At 36.1% G+C, this 23,985-nt stretch overlaps 2 protein-coding genes and 1 pseudogene across 3 annotated transcripts in view; 2 read left to right on the forward strand and 1 right to left on the reverse strand.

The window, feature by feature from the left end:
* Nucleotides 1-23,985, reverse strand: part of LOC102809877 (transcription factor 19-like) — a 25,087-nt gene continuing 1,102 nt past the window's right edge. The window contains exons 2-8 of the mRNA XM_006820394.3: nt 12,550-12,724; nt 3,596-3,712; nt 2,347-2,594; nt 1,909-1,955; nt 1,205-1,366; nt 950-1,101; nt 1-120 (exon numbers count right to left, since the gene is read on the reverse strand). Coding sequence (XP_006820457.1) covers nt 16-120; nt 950-1,101; nt 1,205-1,366; nt 1,909-1,955; nt 2,347-2,594; nt 3,596-3,712; nt 12,550-12,724 — 1,006 coding nt within the window. The 3' untranslated portion in view covers nt 1-15. The remainder of the gene's footprint in view (nt 121-949; nt 1,102-1,204; nt 1,367-1,908; nt 1,956-2,346; nt 2,595-3,595; nt 3,713-12,549; nt 12,725-23,985) is intronic.
* Nucleotides 17,299-19,040, forward strand: LOC144357980 (zinc finger protein 862-like; annotated as a pseudogene). The gene is made up of 5 exons (XR_014926596.1): nt 17,299-17,331; nt 18,031-18,201; nt 18,314-18,470; nt 18,577-18,821; nt 18,954-19,040. The product of XR_014926596.1 is annotated as a zinc finger protein 862-like (transcript).
* On the forward strand, nt 19,240-21,549 carry LOC146733917 (uncharacterized). Its single transcript, XM_085508279.1, has 3 exons — nt 19,240-19,409; nt 19,517-19,721; nt 21,340-21,549. The coding sequence occupies exons 1-3, from the start codon at nt 19,353-19,355 to the stop codon at nt 21,387-21,389; spliced, it is 312 nt and encodes a 103-aa protein (XP_085364405.1). The 5' UTR covers nt 19,240-19,352; the 3' UTR covers nt 21,390-21,549.

Here is a 23,985-nt window from a genome sequence, read left to right on the forward strand (position 1 = left end):
AGATGCAAAGTATTGTTAGTTACACCCGCAATGGAAGCCCACATGAGGATCTTTGACTGCATTAACGTTACATCCAACGCAATGAACGTGATACCAACCGTCGCAGTCATCACACTGTACCTGTGTAAGAAAAAAAAGATATCCATAAATATTAAATATAATATTTATACCATGGACCAATTTTTTTTGCACTTTCTTCTTATATTCTTCAATATTTCTGGAAATGAACTCTAATTTTGGAGCGAGCAAACAAAATTTTAGTAAATTCTTGGTTTTTATCCAAAAAATTTGCCTATTTTTGTCCCATTGTTCTGAAGAAAAGTGCAGACTATAAACGGGACTATTTTGTGAATTTGTGATGAAAAGAGGAAACTGGTGGTGAAAAGGATAACTTAATAGACAGTATCAAAACATCCTTTTTTCACATACTAATGACTAGTTTTGCATACTGAAAGTACAACGATATCACTTTGTATTGAACCTATTCTCATAAACAGGACTCAGGTGCATAACTTATTGAGAGTAAAAAACTACAACAAATAGAGTACAAAAAATATAATAATTGGTTCAAGAGTCAAAACTGCACATTATAAAATAAAACTTAATATAAATGATTAAAAATGTATGTTTTTAGTGAATGTTTACATGAATAGAAAGACTTCTAATGCCAAAATGTACCTCTCTAGAAGCATTGCAATTCCATTTGGAATTGTAATTAGCGAACGCCTGCTTAGCAAATATTCAATCCTGGCATTTCGTTCAACAAGATTGATTGTCTGATGAAGACAATGTAAACACCTTGCTAGATTGTATGGATGTAGTGAGTTGGCCAATAACATGGGGCAGTGTTCGTTGTACTTAATTCAAGCCTTCACTTGGAGCCAATGTATTGATTTCAACAGTGGTGTGATGTGAGAGGATTTCCTGGCTATACAAATGAAACACTTACCCAATCAACTGTGTCATCCTGAGGTTGCCTACAGTCATAGAAATCACACATGTCCCATTGCTTTGATGTGGATGCTGTCTTCTTAGTTGTTGAACTCAAATTTTTTTTCTTCTGATATGGAGCAGTCCTTCGTTTTTTAGGAGCAACTTTTCCTGCAATCAAAACAAAACATTTTAGTTCCTCTTTTGCCTTAACAGTTTCTCAGTATGACAATAATGAACAGTTCAAGTGAATGTTTTTATTAATAGACATTACCAATTTTTTGTTGTTTTCTGTTCTCTGACTGGACCCATCCCAATATTGGTGATAAACTTCCGCGTCTATGTCCTCCACTAAATATGTCATCATCGCTGTCAAAACCATCAATCTCATCACCAACTTTAGCAGCAAGATTTAACAATTCCAGGTCTTCCAGTTCTGAGAAATACACATGAAGCCAATCAGTTCAACAAATCAATATCTCGCATCGTTGAAAGCGAGAGAGCAAAGAGACAGGTTTTTGTACCCCAATCATATCCTTTACTGTTTCAAATACGATGATTCCATAAGATCAGTGGTACATGATGATAGAAGAGTATAGAAACTATTTGAGGGGGAAAAACGAAGCCCAATGACTTTCTCACTCCTAACAAAATCTCAACGACCATTTGTGTATATTTGTAGAAAGTAACAATTGTTTTAATCAATTCAAACTGCTCTGTTAAATAAATTTTTAGTCATTATCCAGCATATAATTTATATGCCACTTCTCTCATGCCTAGCAACAATGGCAGTAATATCTCTCTAGCCATTCAAACACATTTGGAATTGTTCTTGAAAAATTAAATTAATTGGCCACAATGAGATATTACTAGCATTGTAACTATGCAGTCGAGAAGTGGTGTATAGCAAGTGTGACACGGCATAGATTGTACGCTATTTATAATTTACTGTGAAGTGTATTTATCCAACAAACTTACCTGTATTACTTTGATCAAATGAAGATGTTAAACTGCTCCCACATGAACTGTAAAGCAGACAAACAACGATAATTTCGAATGCAGCTTGAATTTTTAGAGACTGTGTGCAACCCATTATTTTGGTTCTTAAAATACTTTCCAGCTAAGCAACATCTCTGAACATAGCGCAAGTGTGACCGGAAAATGAATGAACTCAGCCGTTAGTTTCATATTCGCTTGTGCTGTGCAAGCAATTTATTGCAAAAAACTCTTTACAAGTCACATGCAAGATTCTATTTTCATTGTTTCACAAATGGATTGAGCTATGCAGTGAAATTAGATTTAAAATGAAAAAACAAATCTACAGATGTTCCATCATTAACGGATATGAGCATAATTTAGTTTCTGGAGAATAATAAATGTTTGGTTTGTACAAGAATAATAAAAGATAAAACATACTTTGTCTGACTTGGTAGTATTTGCCTTGGCTTACAGGATGCTTTCATCAGGCCATGAACTGGCGTATGTCTGTTATTTTCTGTATTTGGTATTATAGTACTAAGAGCGGGGAAATCATATTTATCAGATATGATGTTATTCATCGGTGAAATAACATTAGTATTCCATTTCATTGTTAGAACAGGGTTCGTTAAAGCTGGCCCGGGTGGTGGAATCTCTTCTTTTATCTCTTCAGATATCCTTTCAAACTGTAAAATAAAATAGCAATGTTTGCTGTTCATATAAGTAAATAAAGTTTAGTGAATTAATCGCTTTAATTTCATGAGAGTTATTGAAAATCACAGGTGAAATATTGCAACGTGAAATCCTTGCTAAAGACAAATTCTCGTGAGTAAAAATCATAAAATTTTGTCATTATTAATGTCACTGTTAAAGCGAGAGGGTCATCACCTGCGCACGTGCTAGAATTGATTGCCAAGCAATGATAACATTGCCAGCTAATAAAGCAAAAGCTCATGGGTAGACACTTGTTTGTAAACAATGACATGCTGTGACCACCTGACACATGCGTAGGTGATGACACCCCCACTTTAAATCAGCAAAAACACTCTCAAATCATGAAATGCAATCATTCTTAGTAATGACAGATTAACACATTGCTGACGTTTTTCCCCATTTATTTTGGCTGTTTATGGAGGCTTTCAACAGCTGCAGTGTTATTGATAATAATAATGCTAGAATTGTTTGCGATTTGATAATTTTATGACATTTGTCAATACAAAATTTCACAAAAGTCGCTGATATTGTTGTAGGACACAGACATTTTTACTGGTACAACATTTCATGATTTTTAATGACTCACATATTTGTCTCTCACCAAAAAAAAAGTGGTTCATGGTATGTAGGAAACAATTCTGGTGTGCATCGCAGACTAATCTTAACAGGAATTACTGGTAGTTCATATTGATTTTGTGATGTGGTAAAAAATCAAATATAAAATTATGTGTGTGATTCAGTGACAGTTGCATATAATCAGTATTTCACATGACAAAGGCTTCAAACAAAATGTTGAAGACAATACAACTTTAGGTGCTCATTTAAGTGTGGTGTTCTTACTGAGTATACACAAGACTTGTATCAAACTGAGTATACACAAGACTCGTATCAATGAGAATAATTTTCAGCCTCAGTATGTGTATGGAGTGTTTGGCACAGAATAATGTTTCACAATACAACACTAATCACTCACCTGAAACTGAAATTCTGACCTTGGTTGTGGTGCCAAAGCACCTGGCTTGATAAGAATGCCATCAAGATGACCAAATACAACTATATCGCCGTCATGTAAGGAGACATATCCACTGACCTGGTGACAAAAATTTATATCCGTGTAGAGTAAGTTCATCAAGACAGCATGCCAAAAAATGTTTGTATCTGTCTGAAATAATGCAGGGTTTTCCCAGACAGGGAAACAGGCGGTCCTACTATTTAACGCCCGGACACGCGAGGGAGTGTCCGGGCACGCGCGGAGGCGAACAGGGGGGAATACCTAACGCGCGGGGCAGCGGCAGCAATCCTTGTACTGTATAATATTCGTTTATGCTCAAAATTTGAACCGGAGTGGCGAATTCGAGCAGCTATCCACACTTTTTATGATCGACGCCCGGGCATTCCGGCGAGTCGAGTCCGCCATGTTGTTTACTAATTTTGGTTAGTGTTTAACAATAGGACAATACCATTCGATCCATGGGGGTGACAGTCCTACGAATGTGCCGACATTGTCGAAGGACAAGGACAGGACAAGTTTGTGCAAGTGTGGCGAGACTCCCGTAGTATTGTTTAGTAAGATTCATTTAAAAATGACCATGTAAGACGTCTGTTACGCAGAAATTATTCACCTCATGTCGTTTTCTCATTGTTATGTGTCCCTGTAAACACAGCATTGTATGCAGGTGACAATGCTACGTACACTTGCAATGAAGTCGGTATCCTAAGAATATCGTAACGTCTTTGTGTTTCCTGTTGCAGTGCAAGATAGTATACGGTAAATATCGTGAACGGTACAGAGTTCGGTAAATCTCGTGTACGGTACAGAGGGGATATTTTCGTCCAATGTTATTATACTTTGTAATGTAATTCAAACAAATAAAAAACGTATATTCGTAGCCATGGACAAGATTTAAAATGTAATCAACCGTTTTATTCATCCATGATTTGTACAAAGATCGTATATTTTGTAAGTGTATAAAGCATTTTCCACATTAAGCTTTCAATATAGATTCTTAAACACAAAATATCAAATATATCTTTAAGTGTAAAAATCGATTTTTTTATTGTAAATGGTAACTTCCTGTAAAAACTTAAGATGCCTTTTTTATTTCCTGTACCAGTCACCCACCCCCTGTCCCCACTCTTACAGCATGCGGTAAATTTCTTACTGTACACGCAGTTTACGGTAAACCTGGTTTTATACCTCTTGTCGAAAAACACAGAGTTTGGTCAATCTCGTGCACAGTATAGCGTACGGAATATATTCCGTTTCGTCCACATATTTCAAAGGTTGACGACACAACACGTATTCAGCTGTGATTGACACTCTATTGTACAACTACAACAAAGAGGGGAACATACACTGTCCCTAATTCAGTTCAACCACGGTCACTATTTTTTAGTAACCGTGGTTCAACCCAAGCAAGGCACGTTTTTTTTCAAATAAACATGACATACCAAATATGATGAACTTGTGTAATTCAGAATAAAAAGGTTGTCATTTGTTCCGGCTTGGAGCCTGATGGTAAGGGAAAACATTTACATAACCAGGGCGAGTTGCGTCGAGAGACAAAGCATTTGTTGTTTCTGTTTGGAGCTATAACAGGTAACAAAAGGTCTTGAATAAATTAATGGCGTGATAAACGCCACCTTGTATTTCTATTTCATGGAATCTCTTGTAGTTTGTTTGTGCAGTGTATAGTTACAGTAGATTATTTACAAGCTGATCCCAGACCAATTTGTAACGGCCGGGCTCGTAACACGGACCACATGATCCCTGAGCAGGGTGTGAGTCCGGTATGTGAGCTACTATAAAATCGCGATGCGACGGCTATGACCCCTATTCGCACACATGCTTCCGGTGCGCTAGTGTAATCTGTCGTTAACAATGAAACTGAATGACGTTCCCACTTTTATTAAATATAGGTAGTAATAAAGAGAGTATCACAACGCCTTGGAAGCGACACATCGAAAGGTCAAGTTTAGTTCATCGCCCGCTGTACGAATTCACGTTTGCGAATGAATGACCACTTGACGCGATGGAGAGATCCCAAGCCCAGTTGGCGAGCTACACACCAGTAGTTTTCTGTATACACGCCCCGTGATCGATCTTTTCCAAACCCGTGTGCTATCGGCGTTTTTTTTTTTTTAAATCAGTGTATGACGTTGCTTTTAGTTTGAACAATTTAACTTGCCGACATGATAACACCTTCTTTTCAGAACTATTACAGAGTTATGACGTTGTCTTCGGTGTGGACGATTGAACTTGCCGACATGTTAATGTGTTTTTTTTTCAGAACTATTACAGAGTTATGCCATTGTCCTAGGTGTGAACGATTGAACTTGCCGACGTGTTAATGTATTTTTTTCAAAACTATTAGTGTTATGCCATTGTATTCAGTGTGGACCATTGAACATACCGACGTGATAATGCCGTTCTTTGGAACTAATGGGAGGCATGCGCAATTGTACTTCCCCGTTAATATTTTAACTTGGAGTTCTGATTATAGCGACAACGAAAAACACGTTTATCATAGCATTGTCAATTTTGAATAATTTTGAATAAAAATATTTTCCACTAGGGCGGGGTGTCTGTCTATTTACTATACATGTTTTAATTTTCGTTTTAGTTGACTTGTACTTTGAATAATTTTGAATAAAAATATTTTCCACAAGGGCGGGGTGTCTGTCTATTTACTATACATGTTTTAATTTTCGTTTTAGTTGACTTGTACTTATTTTTAATAAAAATATTTTCTAAAAGGGCGGTTTGTTTACTATTCATGTTTTACAGTGGGCGCAAACAAAGCGAGACTTTCTTAGCGGCACTGTTTTGAAAACGATTTGCTACATTTTGCGACAATCTCACTTTTTCTTGCAACACTCGATTATCGACAAATAATGTTTGGTCTCGATACGTATTATGGCTGAGTGGTTGTCTGTTTTCACATTGTAACATTATAACACAACCACGAAGCTCTTGGATGCTAGCCCTGAATACAGTGCTGTGTGTACGGGAGCGCGTTTGGTTGATAGACGACCCCACCACAGCCCGGCGTACCTCCATAGACTGTACGCAGGACTACCTAGATCCATGATACGATACAATATAGCACAACAATGAGAAACATGCCTTTTTTCACATGAGGTAAATAATTTCCGCGTAACTACGGGAGTCTCGCCACACTTGCACAAACTTTTCCTGTCCTTGTCCTTCGACAATGTCGGCACATTCGTAGGACTGTCACCCCCATGGATCGAATGGTATTGTCCTATTGTTAAACACTAACCAAAATTAGTAAACAACATGGCGGACTCGACTCGCCGGAATGCCCGGGCGTCGATCATAAAAAGTGTGGATAGCTGCTCGAATTCGCCACTCCGGTTCAAATTTTGAGCATAAACGAATATTATACAGTACAAGGATTGCTGCCGCTGCCCCGCGCGTTAGGTATTCCCCCTGTTCGCCTCCGCGCGTGCCCGGACACTCCCTCGCGTGTCCGGGCGTTAAATAGTAGGACCCGAAACAGGGGTGCAGCCTCTCATATGAAGGCTTGCGTCTGCTTACCGAAATGCTCAACAGTTCATAATGTCTTAATTTCTGAGGTTTCAGGACTTAAAATTACTCTCTTCAGGGGTGTGCTCCCTCTTAAATTTTTTTATCTAGAAAACCCCTGTAATGCATTTATTTTTGTATTTATTTATTTTTTCTCACATTGTACAATGCAATATTACAGCGAGTGCGAAAAAAATTTGTAGGGATAACTTTCCTGCTTCCATAACCCCATAAACTTCCCTTGTATAGTCACAACAATGTTACAATATGAAAACTAACATCAATTCAGCTATAGTACTTACCTAGACAAAAATTACAGTAATTAGTCCAAAATCAAGTGGTGCCGAAGAAAATGAGTTTTTTACAAAATGTAGCAAATTGTTTTCATAACAATAGATCATTTAATAACGCCAATAGGAAAGTTCCTCGCTCTATATTAATGTTCATAGGTACTTTCCTCAGGAGTTTGCTAACTACCTGTATGAATCTTGTTTATGCCCACTGTAATATCAACAACAAGACACAAAATGTCACAGTCCCCGTTATTTGATTATAAAGTTGTACAAAGAACATCTGCAAACAGGTGAATAAATATGTACTCTTTGTGGTTACAACTCATCATAAAGTGATTTCCGATGATCTAGTTTTGTACTGACACCTAAAAACTTCCACTGACCCATGTTCAGAATCTCAGAGTACACAAGTGCAACAAAACTATTTGTCATACATGTATACTTGCTCAAGAAACTGCATTCATAAATCTGAGTCAACCTTGATGTACATGACTTCTTTGTTAATCAGGTCTTAGTATATTACCAGGACCTGGGTTTGTTTGAACATCATCACTGGGCATCAGAATCATTCTCATGTTGTCAAATACAATTTGTTAATAACTTATTAACACAGTAAGGTTTATTATTTAAAATGTATTCATTGTACATAGAACAACATCTGTTAATTTAAACAATTGTAAAAGCTATGTTTTCAGAGCAAGTAAAGTTTGGTCTGCTCATGGAGAAGTAATAATAATTGTTTGAAGTCTTTTTAGTGCAGTGATATTATTGCATTTCAATTATTAATGGGTATAAAATACTGTAAACCATTTAATCTTGACTTCTAGATATATTCAGGATTTTATGAAATTTGTGTACAACATTTCAATAAAGTCCCTGACACTCCATGTTGTAGGAACCCAGAAAAAATTCAGTTCACAGCACCACTGTAAAAAAAAAAAAAGTTTAAAATGAGTATAGTCAAAGATATACACATGTGGGTTCATAAGACATGTGTACCAATCTGAGTTGGTTCTAGAGATTAGTATCACAAGATTTTACTCTCCGTGATTCAATATCAGTCCTATGTATAACGCTGTGTTGATCAGGCGAACTAATTGACAATGGCCCTACAGGTATCGCTATGAAATCACAGTAGTTTTGTATTCTTCTTGCATTTCGACCATGGAAAAATATTTGTTTTTGAAAGTGGCCGAATTATTAGAAGAAAAACAGAAACTATTTTTTTAGTATGAATTCTAGTAACTGAAATGCAGAATTGAAAAAGAACAAGACAATACGCAGGATTGATAAACCTTCAGCGAGCACTCCTGAAATTTCAGATCATTGGTACCATGTTTTTGGATACATTCAATGACCTAATACATAAAATCACATTTGTTATTGCTCAATCACTTGACCCTGTATGGCACAAGATTGCAAGCTTCTATCATAAAATTGGGTTATTTATTTGATGCAACGAAACATGCATTCACAGTAGACGGAAATTCGTTTGAGATATTACTAGATTTTTGTATTCAGTTTTCCATTTCAACCACCATCATCACTTAGTAAGCTGTGATCGTGCATTGGGATACTGACTGTGCATAAATGTGCAGTGTAGTGTCATCAGAAGACCGATTGTTTGAGAATATTTTGCACCATTACGCCATTTCAAATATTATATTAATTCACAGACAACAAAATAAAGATTTTCAATAACATACAAGTTTTCCCACAAATGATGATTGTATGGCAATTACAAGGCTTCACCAGTTTTACTTTGAAAGAAGTTGAAAACAGGTAACAGGAAGGGGCTACATGACTACATCTTTTTTTTTTTTAATTTTAATCAAGCATGATTTTTTTACTTTTTTATTTATTTTTTTTTTTTTTTTTACAAATGTCTATTTCAGGGCAACAGAAACAAAAACAATAAATGTGTAGGTAGGCATTTTAACAATTGCACAATTAATATTGGATGAAAACGTCATTACCGATATAAATCATAATCATAATTAAAAATAAGATCACATTTAATTTAGTCAGTTTTCATAATGAAATGCATAACATGTACTTATAAATTTTAATAAGGCTCAACAGCCTTTTCATTTAGTGGCAGTTTATACACCATAAAACCTCTGGTTTAGGTGTCACACTCAGAGAAGAGTGAAAGGCCTTTGGTTCATAGGCATCGCGAAATGTTGGAATTGAATCCCCCCCAAAAAATTCACATACTGTAACATGCATTATTTTTTTTATAATCTTGTTGATAACGAAAAGTAAAGTATGTTCTAAAAGAAGTTTCAAATAAATACAAACACGAATACATTGCTTAGTCGTTAGTACCGGTAGCGAATGATCACGGTGGCACAATCTGGTCATTCTGTGTTTCGCAAGTGAATAACTTACTTGTTTTCGAAGTATTGCAATTGTTGATTATTATTCAGTAATGATTATAAAAACGCACAAAAATTTAATTCGTTGAATTTATATAAATTGGAAGTAATATTCAACTTAGTTTTATCGTAAACGAATGATTTCGGTCGAATGTAAATGTTCGAAGAGATACGATATCCGCCATGTTCTCATTTACACGTGGCTCATTTAAATATGTTAATGACGGTTCAGTGATCTCGTGGTGAACGCAACGCGGTAGTAGATTTACCGATGTTCTGGCAAGATGTTTATGCTTTGATTTTGACGGGGAAAACGGCACGATTTTTTTTTAATCAAAAAATTAGTTGTTTTCAAAATATAAACTGAGCATTCAAAGAATAATTTAACATTGTTCGCAGAAATAACAGCTTCGAAACGAAGCTTACCCATTCGGGCTATTCACAATATGTGTCAATGACTACTATAGTACAATATAAATTAAACTCTTTTAGGCGCCAGGAGTGAATGAAGTATCTAAAATATTTTTAAAAAACTATGAAAAAAAAATGCCAAAAAAAAAGCCAGGCGATTTCATGGTCCGTTGCAGACTACTCGACCGACCGTCCATACACGTGTTGTCACTGCACATCGGCCATGTTGAATCGCACGAGATCAACAAAATCTTCATTACAACTAACAGTTTAATGCTCACAACATAAAAATATGAATATAATCATAGGCAACCTACTATTATATAATGAATAAGTTGATCGACACAGGGACACCCCCCCCCCGAGTTGTGGATATTTCGGAAATCGCGACACAAGCAAAAGACCGGATAACGATTTTACGTGAAACTAAGTCCCCATGAATTAATCGTCCGTGTACAATAATTTGACAGGGTATACAATTTACAAACTAGTTTCGTAGATTGGAGACAATTGTTTGCTTTTTTGGCTTTTCACAAGAATATAAAGCTGGCAATCATCATAATATTCACGTCCGTACGTACGTCGATCACGGAATGTACACCAATCGCACCCCAAAATACATTCAATTTTGTAGAAACTGGAGAACTTACCTTTGCAAACACGTCTCTTATGCCGCCTTCTTGAAGTTCTTGAAATCAAATAAGGTTACTAGTTCTTCTAGTAACCAGTGAATGAGACCACTGAGCCGAACAGAATACATGTATAAACAGTACTATAATAAATTACACGCAATGGAGAAATCACGTGCTGTAGCGTTACTCACAGATCTAATCTACTGTAAAATATTTTATTTCAGCTGGAATTATCATTCGCTGAAAAGACTTTTCCTGGCTGTTTTTTGTATTGAATTTATTTTCATTGATTTTTGACAAGTTTGACTGTAAAATATAGGAAAAAGGGAATATTCGCTGGATTTTATTTTAACTGACAGAAACATTCCTTCAGCGAAAATAGCAAAATAATGTTGCAAGCAAAAATAAAGTATTTTACAGTAATTAATTTATTCTGAGCATGCGCAGATGTTCTGTCAATGTTGCCGGGAGAGGTAATTTTTGATAAAAATCGTGAAAAAGACCCACTTGGGATTTTCAGATTTGGAAAAAAAATTACGTGCATACTCGGAATACACTTGTTCATCAACCTGCCAAGTTTCACTGATACCTGCTGTAGAATTTCTGAGAAAATGTTGGAGACGGAAAACGGACAAAACCTGAATTATAACTCCCCTTTTCAGGCTGTGCCTGAACGGGGACTAATAAGTATTCCAATAGGCCTTATGCCTAAAGGTCACACATCCTGGTACTTTCTATGGGCAATTTCTCAAATATTTCCTGGAAATATGAAATTTAAAAGTACATGCTATTTTGAGGCGAGTGATCACTTTAAATTGTGTTCGGCCATTTTCTTCATCTTAGACTAGAACTACCATACTCCATACCTACTGACTTAGCGCCCAGGGTACTCGGCTCCAGAAATCATGTATTTTAGGGGGGTGGGCGCTTACCTGAGCACCTCTCATGTTTGGTTGACAGACTGAGGGTGAATGTTAAGTCTTTTGGGGGAAAATAAAATTGCAAAATTAGTTGCGTCATCACTTTTACATTGAAGAAACAGAAATGGCGACAAAAGATATGCATATTTTACTGCAATATTAATTACGTACTATCATAATTTACGAGGTTGAAATTATTAGAGTCTGCTTGAACACAGTCAAAATCATTATTTCCATTGTCAAATGTGTTTGTTCCCAAAAATGTGAGATGGACGCTTAGCAGAGGATGGGCGCTAAGTCGGACGAGTACAGCAATCTAATGTACAGCTACATGTATAGTCTTAATCTAAATCCTAAATCCAGAAGCAAGTAATCATGACAGCTAAACTGTAAACAACTAGGGGCAGGTCTACATGTTGTTGAAACCAGTATATCTGTGATCAGAACAGTGATTATCAAAACCACCACATACATTAAATAAAATATACATGTGGTCAGACAGTAATTTTTACCTCTTACTTGAAAGCAACACTACAACACTGCAGAAATTCTGGAATAGTCTAAGACAGCAGATTCCTCTTCTCATCGACGTTGGAATCTGCTACCCCTATGTTACATGGTCGACACCAAATACAACAACTTCTTTTTTGAATAATACACAGAACTACCAAGTTATAACTACACTACCAAACACTGGCTGCTTATTTATATAATGAAGTACAAACTACATGTAAGAACACATACCTTAACGTGGTTGACAAATGTACCATTAGCACTAACATCTTTCAGAATAATCTCATTTGGTTTGCATTCTATTTCTGCATGTATCCTGGATATCAGCTTTGGATGAACACAAGAAAACAGAAACAGATCGACTTCATACTTGTTTCTCCCAATCAGAGTACGTGTTTGTGTGATTCTGACAAGAAAAAATAAGACAAAGTGATTGAAACATGCAGACCTTCTATCAGCTTCCAAGGTCTATGATCACAAAATAGGACTGGTCAAAGACTATCAAAAAAGTTGAGGGTGGTTGAGTCTCACTAAAACAATGGAGAACTATAATAATGTAAAAGGATTAATTATTGACTGGAAATGCGCTAAATTAAAACCCTGTGATTATGTAAAATTTAGCGTAGAACACATTATCTAAATGATGAAACTGTGAATTTAAAACCAACTGAATATGCCTGAAATTGTAAATCAACGAAATTTAAAGCTAGTGAAAATTAGTCATTTCACAGTAGGTTAGCCACTGTGATTTATACCAACAGTGCAGTCTTATTTTCACAAAACTTATTTTCTTCTAACAATTCAACCTAGATAGAAATCTACTGATAAAGAGGCAGAATTAAAACAGATTTGAGTCTCTCTGTGATTAGTTACCATTTTTTATACTTTGAAATGACTTTCATTTACATTAATTCTATCATTTTTCACACTGAAAAAAAAAAAAAATTTTAAAGTGCCTGTGAAATGGCTGCTATTTTCACGCCTAAAATTATCAATTGATACTTAAATATTATTAATTTTTATGTTTCTAAGCACGAATTATTTTTTTTAAGTGATAAAAATGTGTTTTAAACTCAGTCTACGGCAACTTTATTTTTCTGTATTTTAAAACGAGGCTCCTCATTAGCTTCTCATTTGCATACAGAAATTCCTCTTGTGACGTCAGAAGGGGAAGTCGCATGGCAGCTTGCATTGCCGATACGTGTAAATAAGGCAAATTTCTTGTACAGTTTTCTCGTCTGACTATATTGTCACTTATGTACTTGTTCGTCGAGGAAGAATGGACCATAATGAACACATAGTATCAATTTTTGTTGCATGGGGTTGAGTTAGATGCGAAATATGTCCGTTCTGGTGTAGCTGGTCACCGTGATCGTCACAGACACCGGCGCACGTTTGTACACTGTTGCTGGACAAAATAGAATTTGACGTCGGAATTATCTCGTTATTTAGCAGGTTACTCGGCACGTCACTACACTGTTTTATTTCATCGATTGTCTGAGTTAAACTTTCAAATTAAAAATAAAAGAGAACATATTTTGACATTCTAAACATTAGACTACATGTATAGTGATCACTATAAAATAATTACTTACTAAATAAATGACAGCCGCGTGGAAATAGATTGACATTTTGTTGAAATAGGTGAACGCGTCGGGTCACGGCGAGGGCAAGTGCGTTAAAAGCGGCGTTTAATTGGATAAAAAAAATAATCGAGATCGACACACATACAGATAAATTCAGAGTGGATTCGAGTTAGCTTGATCCATGGCGTGATTGTCATAATTATAACATCGTATTAAAACTTTATTTGCTGGAAACACATTGACCAAGCCCGGTTTCTTATTTCATAAATTATTACGCAGATCAAGCTGCAAGCATAGAGGTAAAAAAGAACAGAGGTGTGAATTCGACATTCAACACCAATCACCAAACAATTCAGAAACTTTTAGCCTTCGAAAATTAAAACAGTTAGCAGTGTGTAAGGGCTGTGTAATTTCCATTTTCTCTGACGCTTCGTTTTCGTGTCACTGTCAAAATTATTGCTACCTTTTACTTAACAGGGACTAAATGGTCTCTATAAAACGATAATCAGGACCGCAAAAAAAGTCAACTGATTTGAAAAACTTGCTGGACGTCTCTCTCTCTTCTGAAATCCGGCTCGGTGATCATGGGCTGGTCCAGAATCTATTTCTTTCAAAAGTGTTGCGCCAGGTTTACGTTGTCGGCGTTTCTCTTTAAACCTAGTCGTTTTTTTTATGGACGAAAACAGTTGAATGAATCTAAGGTTAAGTGATGTCGCACCTTAGGATCGATTAGAAACGTGTGAATACATACACTATGGCTATACGTTTCACTGCAACTGCCCACAACACAACATCTAAAAACTCTCTCTCAAAAAAAAAAAAAATAGACAAAAAAAAAAGAAAAAACGACGACCGAAAAATGTATATCGTTTAAAAGTATACTGAACGACCAGTGTTATTACGGCTCAGGGGTATGACTTCCTCTCACATTTTGTCATTTGATGGCGCACTTTCGGCGAGAGTCGGAAATCCGGAAACAGTCGACCATTTCACAATATGTGGGCGTGGCTACAACACGAGAAATATCCCAAATTTACTTGGATACGAGTAATCATTTTCAGCAAAAAAATCAATAACTACCCTTTTCAGTGGGACACAGATCTAAAATGGGAAACGTGAGGGTGGGCATTGCACAGGCACTTTAAATATCGGCTGAGATGCATGTTTCAACTGAAGATATCATTAGAAAATAAACAAATCTGAGAGAGGTCTACGTCTACTTGAGGTACCTATATGTATAGTATTAGTATCAAAGCAATTGGACTTGCAGTTTTTAACAAGATAACGAAAATATCGCTTTTTACCAAAAATGACAAAAATATTCATTAACAAACAGAGAATGGAAGATACATGTATCAGCACGAAATGAACAAATCTGATAGAGGTCTATATGTACTATCTATATGTATAATTTAACAAAATCAGACTTGCACAAGAAGTCGGAAATATCACTTTTTACCAAAAATGCCGATGACAGACAATCACTCATACATGTATGATAAGCTCTGCATGTCAAAGTCAACAGCAGAGGTACCCCGGTAACAAAAAATGTCTTTCTAACAATTCAGTCATCTCCAAAAATAATTGTTTTAGCATTAGCAGCAACAATCACAAATAAAATAATGCCATTTGAATGAGCCACCCTCTTCCCCTTGCCTTCAAAGTTTCATTGTCTTCTTTTTACTTGGTGTTCCAGTTACTGTAGAATACTTTATTTCCGCTTTGAATTTATTTTCGCTATTTTCGCTGAAGGGATGATTCTGTGAAAATAAAATCCAGTGAATATACTTTTTTTCCTATATTTCACATTAAACTCATGAAAAATCAGTGAAAATAAATTCCAAGCAAAACGCCCAAAAAGCCTCTTCAGCGAAAATTAATTCCAGCGAAAATAAAGTATTCCACAGTAATAGAAATCTACATACAAGTAACCAACTTGCTATCTATCAACCAAATGTGTCGTGAAGTAAATGTGACAAGTTTGACTTCATCTGTTCTTATAATGCTACTGGTACAGTGTTCTCCCCAGGCCTAAACAGCGTCGCGGCCCCCGACGTGGCATTTTACCCTCGCGATGCGGGATTTAGCACCCACGATCCTACGATCCGCCCTATAATGGATGTCTTTGCAGTACTGCTATTGTTTGTTTACACCTACAGTAAAAACAATGCGTGAACGACAAGTAAAGTAGTCGCGTAATGAAAGGTACCGGTAACAGGGCGCTGTACACAGCTGTGGTGTTTCCTGTCCCATGAAAGGGAGACAAGTGTCAAAATTGACACGTTAAAATAATTGTTAGCCGTTTTGGATACAAATATGAGTCATTCAAGGAAAATCAACTACATTATTTTGTCGACTACCGTAACATGCCACGTGAAAACCAAAGCTCCGTGCTGTCATTTTTTTCAACAACGGCGATCCAGAGAAAACACGAGGCACCTACCAATAATGAAAACGTGCTACCCGCTGTAGAAGTGATACATTCAAAGAAAAAAAACTGGAATTGATAAAACATGGCTTGAAAACTACGAATGGTTACGTCAAACTCCAGATGAAAAAGGTAAAGAACTTTATTCCTCCTCCCATTTATAATTTTCATAAACGTGACCGTGTGACCCCGACCTCAGGCGGACATATTATTAACTGTTTCATTTCATTTCAATTTGTATGTGTTTGCCCTGTTTTTATTTTCAAGTATTGGCACTTATTATCATAGATTTTTATATCAATTTGCTATTTCGAGAAAAATACACAAAACATGATCCGACATTTGACCCGGAAGACAATCTAGGTCAACTGCCATGTTTTCTTGAATCCCTGTACACGATCGTTTCAACTTTCTTTTTAAGTCATGTTTTCCTCTTGGAAGGCATGCAGTACGGTCAAAAAATGGAACAGATGTTTGGGTGAAAACAACGTGCACTACGTTGGAGAAATACAGTATAACGAAAACCTTAAAGTCCAAGACCCATAGACTGGCTGTCAGCAGAGAGAGAGATGCCAAACTTGCGAAGGCCAATGGCGGTATTGTTGCAGCAGTGGACCATCAAGTGAACCTAGAAAGATTGGCATTCATTGGATCCCTGAGATGCATGTATTGGATATGCAAGAACGAAATTGCCCATACAACGAAGTTCAAGAGTCTGGTCTGAAAATTTTAATTTATGAATTTCATTCATTCATTGTAAAAATATTTATTCACTTATTCATCTATTTGTTCAGTGACATAGTTTTTTTTTTTTTAGGGAGCAAATGCGTGTTATACTTCCGAACGTACAATACATGAAATGGTTGAAGTCCTTGGTACTGTAATGAAACAAAACATCATGCAGCAGCTCAGAGATAGTTTTTGCTATGCTATGATGTTGGATGAAACTACTTGAAACAACTTATAATGTATGCAAGGTTTATTGACAAGAATGTCGAGGTGAGTATATTGTTTTACAGACTTTTACACAGTGTTTGTTGCATGCAATCTCCCTTTGTTTATTTTTACCACCTTTTAATGGGTGATCTCAGACAGGAAAGCAAACATATTTAACATAATGTCACTGCTTCTCTATACTCTTAAAGGCCCAATTCACTTGCCCCGGGCAAGTGAGAATTGGAGGTGTGACTATGCTAACGAGTGTTGTTAATCACTTGCATAGCCTATGACTCATCCTGTTTCAGCGGTCCAACATCACGTGACTTTGATTGACAGTAGTTAAATATTCAAGATTAGTAGCGTGTCCCTTTTCCCCGGTTCGAGTTTTTGACTTTTATCCGTCAAAATCTCAGCTCGTACACTATTTATTGTCATACATGTAAATACTACACACAATCGCTGCTGTGATATTCATAGTCGCATGCATCCACTATGGCATGACATAATTGACCTGTAAGTTCGAGAAAACGCGCTATTACCGGGGCTTGGCTGGAGCTGTTTATTACAGCGTGACAAGCAAGGAAATAATCCCTATTGTTTAGGACCGTATTTATAGTATACCTGGGCCTTTAAATAATAATGTCAATCAGTGAAGTAGTTCAGTACAAAACTATAAAACAGACATTGTTTCTGTAATGTAATGATTATTTATTTGCCATTGTATATGTTTTACCCAAATATGGTATTGATCACTTTCAGCTAAGAACTTCATTCATCAATATCCAGGATATCAAAGATGGGAGAGCAGAGATCATTGAAGAAGCAACTGTAACTTTCTCTGAAGATGAGTCACTCAAAATAAAACGGTGACCCAAGATGGCTGCTTTAGGATCAGATGGTGCTTCAGTTATGGTGGGAAGAAGAACAGGGGTGAGTATATTTTTACAATCCTGTGTACACAATCCTGAACTTCCTAGACACAGCTATAATACAATGATGTAAATTTATTGTAACCAGCATTTCATTTGATTTATCTTTTTAGGTTGCAACTCGATTGAGAGAAAGAAATCCAATACTTGTAAATATTCACTGTGTAGCGCACAGATTGGCTTTGGCAGCAGCCCAAGCAATGGATGGGACAACTTTATTATTTTTATCAAAACTCAGCAGTGCGAATGTCTGGATTGAAACAAATTGAGGTGAGCTTCACATCCCTTTCTGAATTACTAAGTTTGTAATAGCTTTAGATAGATATTAATCAAACAAGTGTGGGGATAATTATTACTTGTAAATGCTTTCTTTCAGGCCATATTATCTGAGCCTCAGATTAAAATGAAGGAAGCAAAAAGTGTTAGGTGGCTATCTCATCAAAGGGCAGTTGATGCTATTCGAAGAACGCTACCTGCTGTCATCACAAGTCTAGAGAGGGAGAGTGAAGAACGAGATGATGCTACGGCACAAGGTTCATTAAGTCATATGACTTTATTGCAAGTATCCATATGCTTAGTGACATACTGCCACATCTTACAAGATTGTCCTTGGTCTTCCAGGTACGTTTCCATGTTCTTCTTCATTATATTTAAAATTAAAATTTACAAGCTTGCATTTTATATTTTATTTATTTGATCATACTCTCCTCATTCTTTAATTCTGTAAAGCTGATTATTTTATTTTATTTGTAGAAAAAAGATGTCAACCTCTTAATAATTGCGCCAGTATTACATAGTACAATAATGGCCATCAATCACCTCAAAGATGTCCCGGGTATATATATGCAACAGCTTGAAACAAGGTTGACTGGTGATCTGTCAATGCACAACATCAATGCCACAGAACACAAGATAGTATCATTCAAGAATCAGCTATGTCACATTTACTTACAAAATTGTATTACAAGTAGACCTACTGATCTAGTGCAAAACTGAATATTGTATAAATGGTATAATGTTAATTTATGTTCTGTTTTTTTTTTAAAGATTTATGACAAATACATAGATAATATAACAAATTTAAAGGAAAGATTTCCTGATATTGAATTACTACAAGCATTCAATGTATTTGACCCCAGCACTTTGGAGGAGATGGATGGTATTGTGGATGACACAATACAACAGCAACAACTACAGATAATAAGAAAGGTTTTTATTAAAAATTGTTTAATATTAGATCTACTCATCTATTTATTTAGATGTACAGCTTCCAGGAAAACACAGTGTACACTGATTATCTTCATTTTTTTCTTCAGATTCTTGGTGAGCATTATCAAGAAATAATTGCAAATAAAGATGATTTAATTATTGAATGGGATAGTATAAAGCAAGAGATGGTGAAGATGACTGATAGTAAATATATTGATGTGGTGAAAAAGATAATAAAACTATACCAGCCTGTCTACCCAAATCTTTACAAGCTGGCATGTATTGCCATGATCTTACCAATGAATACTGCTGGTGAGTTTTCAATTTTATGTTTAAGTAAAACATTCACCATTTACTGGATTCAGGGTTCTCCCCAGGGCTTTTTAGCGCCGAGGTCCGCGGCGCTATACCTGTGAATCTCGGCGCTTCACTTGGGACCTCGGCGCTATGTGTTCCCACCTCGGCGCTTGATTTCATATTTGACATGCCAATATCAGATGTGAAAAAGCTTTGTTCGCCAGGCCGGTCGGCCCCGACCGTCACTCAAAATTAGTGACCACCACGGAAATGCTTCCGACGAGGACTATTGTCTGATTGTTGGTATAATTACGTACCGACCGACACGCATTCTGCCAGTCGTGGATTATAATTTATAAACAATAGACCTAGTCGCACGATACGTAGCGGCTAGTCAAATTTGTGGAATTAGCACCTCTTTGTTTGTAAGTAAATACTTTCTGCGATAGACACAGTCTTTAGATTGAAAGCTAAAATTATTTCAAAATCAATTCCACCTCGATATAACATGGTCAAATCGGAGTTCACGATCAGTTCACGCTACTCAAGAAAAAAAAAAACGTGTTTATTGCGTGATTTGGTAAAATACATTTGAACTGTTATCATTGCGAATCATGTAAAAACTCTTCTTTCAAGACCTAATTTACCTTTTAAAAATTGCAAATCACCTCTTTCGAAAGCTGTCATGCAGTTTTCAATTGAAATCGATGCCAACACATCGTGCTACGACATCGCTTTACTTCCGCAATGTAATTTTTATGATCACTACCATTCGGAAAACTTCGGGTTCTACCGGCATTACCATGCGGCATTTTGATTGGTTAATGGAATTCTTGATCCATCGGGTCAAAGGACACATGCTAATGTTTCACAAACATCATGGCGGGTCTGTTTTTTTTTTTTACCGAAGCGATCAAGTGATCAAAAAGAATCGCTCCCGATAAAAATAAGTCGGATTTTACTTACATTTCATATAAAAAAAAAAAAGAAGTAAAATTTGTTGAGGAATTATTGCTATAACTGGTGTATAACATGGCCAAGTAAGTTGTGTCACGTCGTAACTTTGATGATCGTTCTGAAGCTTTATTTGTTCGCTCATTACTGTAATTGTAAACGTTTTAGAAGTTGATGGTACGAATAATAAATTACAACAATACGTCAATTAATTACGTGATCGATTTTTTGAAGGAGAATGTTTTTGGAGTGAATAAAATTATGAGATTCGTGAACATAAATCTGGCCTAACGTTTTGAATGCGTTTCCTTCAACGTTTTACAAAACAATTAAATTGCAACAATAATGTATTTGTGTTTGTTTTTAGTCTGTAGCATTTGTATTTCGAGAATGTTTCAAACTCTTCTAAATTGTGAAACATAATGTGTTGATTCCATTAAAAAAAATATTTGCCCTGTGACTGAGCTCACTAATATTCATAATTGTAAATAAGTTCTGTTAATCAATGAAGGAAAGATATGTAAATGATATGCAAATTATTATGCAAATTAGCCCCGGCGCTATGCATTTTTTCTGGGGAGAACCCTGGGATTGACAGTGAATAAGTAACAGCTAAAAAGATATCATTCATCAGAAGCATTTATCAATTTTACTTATCCAATTATATTTTACATTTCAGATTGTGAGAGAGGCTTCTCTGCCTTAAATAGGGTAAAGACCACTCTGTGAAACAGGATGAAAGAAGATACACTAAACACCTGTTGTATATAACACTAGAAGGGCCACCTGAAATATCATTTGATTTTGACAAAACAGCAGATTTAAAGCTACATGTATATCACATTCGTAATTTGTAGCAAAGTGCAATAAACTTGCTTGTTAAAAAGAATTTCATGTGTTGTGTTATCAATTTAAGATGTTGAATATTTCAAGCAAATGTATATGCTAATTTATGCAAATGAGTATGCAAATTAGCCACTACTCGACCCAAAATTCCTGGGGAGAACACTGTTTTGTTAAATTATTTTTTGGAGGTCTTTAATTCTCGACTAGTAATTATTAAGTTTTAAGGATGCTGAACACGTTTTTGGTATTGATTTTCTAAACTGATATTTTCATATAAAATATTTACTGAACAACACAAAGCTATATATTGATGGAAAGCTTATTTCACACTGGATATGAAATCGACAAGATAGTGTGTGTATGGACGTGTATAGTCACGTGATCTGTGTAAACACAGAAAGCCATTTTCGGTAAAACATAATTGAACCAATGAATAAACAAATTTAGTGGAACATTGGCAACAAAACAGTTTTTCAGACGACGCTCACCACCATTCCGTGTTAATTGAGATATATATGTACATGATAGTTGGAGAAGAAATAATAATTTAGCTATCTTGAAAAAACAATGCGATCTGGTTCTTTCCGGTATTCAGAAATTAGAATGTAATTTCGAAACAAATAGGAAAATAGAAAAATCCCAGCGCAGCTTGAGAGGGAACATATCGAAGAGTGTCTGTGCGAAAAATTAGTATAATGCGTCCACTAAAACTCGAGATCAAAGGCCTGCAGTTGCCGTGAATCGCCGATTTGTTTAACCGAGAAAATGGCAAAAACAACTTAGCAGCAACATATCGTCGGCTAACTCAAAATCCGTTTGTCCCATGGATCAAAACAAACTCATAATGAATAGTCATGGTGTCTGTCTGTCATAATCACGCAGATGTGTGGATATGCGTGGTCGCAATTGGTTATAAAGTACGAAATTATGCTCCCGGATCCAATAGGAAACACTGTTTCACGGCGTGACAAAGCCGCGCCAAAATGACGTCATGATTTACATATTCATTAATACGTTGTGGGAGGAGACACTCCTTTTCTGGAAGACTCATTACCATACATTGCCCTCCATGGAAGGTCATTCTCTTGCTCAGCTGCTGAACCAATAACCATGGCTGAATGCACCACCAGAGTCAACTACATGTAGTTTTCTTTCCAAGATTTTTTTTTTACTGCGCGAGATGTCTCGACGAAGATCTGTATTATCTGATTTGAATGGCAATGAGGGGGAGAGAAGTCACAGCGAGCGCTGAACTGAATCGGGAGATGCGATCGCTTAGGTTTAAAGTTGTCTGTCGATCGGGCGTTGAATTTTCAGTTTGCTCCGTTATTATTTTGTTGATTTGTAAAATAACCTGTTCGCCATAAATCGTGTTTTCCATTTTATAGTTTCCAAAACTGTTGTGACAAAATTAGTGTGATGATTCTTTTTCCATCTTCAATGCGTAATACATAGTACCGGAACAACTGCTGGCGGGGACTACTGCCGGTATCTTACATCCAGTTCACTTTCTATATCTATGTATAACAAATCTAACTTCATTGAATCCGTCAAATTATTTATTGAGAATGTGAAGATTAAGAAAAATAAAACAGGTAAAACAAGGATGCTCGCACACACGCTTTTACAGCTGCTTGCCTCGTGCTTTACGTGTAGCCATGGTGTAGCCAAGTCCGGGCCCAAGTGTTTCACTTCCGACTCATTGTGGTCGGAGTCCATGACACGTAATTTGGTCACGAAAATTATTAAGTCTGCCATGTGCTCAAATTTTCTACCTTCTGTTCATACCTCCATGGTCTGATCAATTAAATCGTGGAAGGTACCTTCCATGATTAAATTTTCATAATAATCGCTTTACATACTGTCGACGTTCTTCTCCAAATTTCCTTGCATTCGTTTTTTCTTTCGTCACTGTCATAGTCGACCCCAAGACGGTTTCATAGTCGACTGCTTGAAGAGCGAGAAATTCAACGAAATTAAATTTGTGGATCGTAAATGGAATGCGTGTAACTTGTACCTCGGACTACTAATACTTGTATTACTAGTCTGAGCTTGTACTGAATGCACGAGACTGTTTATATTTGCTATGGGTGGTGACTATTATGCAAATTATCTGTCTATTATGTCTTTGGCTGATTAATTAAAACATGGCTTTCAAAACAATGACATGTGCTTTTGTTTTCAATTAACAAAAATTGATTTTTACACCCTATAAAAACATCCAATTCACTTGTTTTCCTACTGAGTGTTTGCTCCTTGTAGTCCAGCATTGAAAAATACAAAAAAGTAGAATTTTGGGTTTCAAAGCAAAAAAAGGTGTACAGCATCCTTAATAAGATTTATTGTAATATCAACAATTAATGGAAATTCTTCCAGCAATAATACAATATTTGTAGAAAATTCATTTAGATTCAATAGTTGTTTGTAAAATTTTAGATGAACTTTTTCTGTTGATGTTTTGTCTCATTTAGTGTTAACT

Source organism: Saccoglossus kowalevskii, chromosome 15 (assembly GCF_978046115.1).
Source record: "Saccoglossus kowalevskii chromosome 15, keSacKowa6.1, whole genome shotgun sequence".
In the NCBI taxonomy this organism is placed as follows: domain Eukaryota; kingdom Metazoa; phylum Hemichordata; class Enteropneusta; family Harrimaniidae; genus Saccoglossus; species Saccoglossus kowalevskii.

Coding starts and splice junctions, on each gene's coding strand:
- LOC146733917 (XM_085508279.1), top strand. CDS start 19,353: ATGGATGGTATTGTGGATGACACAATACAACAGCAACAACTACAGATA. Junction 19,410..19,516: donor AACTACAGATAATAAGAAAG/GTTTTTATTAAA, acceptor TTTTTTCTTCAG/ATTCTTGGTGAGCATTATCA. Junction 19,722..21,339: donor CTTACCAATGAATACTGCTG/GTGAGTTTTCAA, acceptor TTTACATTTCAG/ATTGTGAGAGAGGCTTCTCT.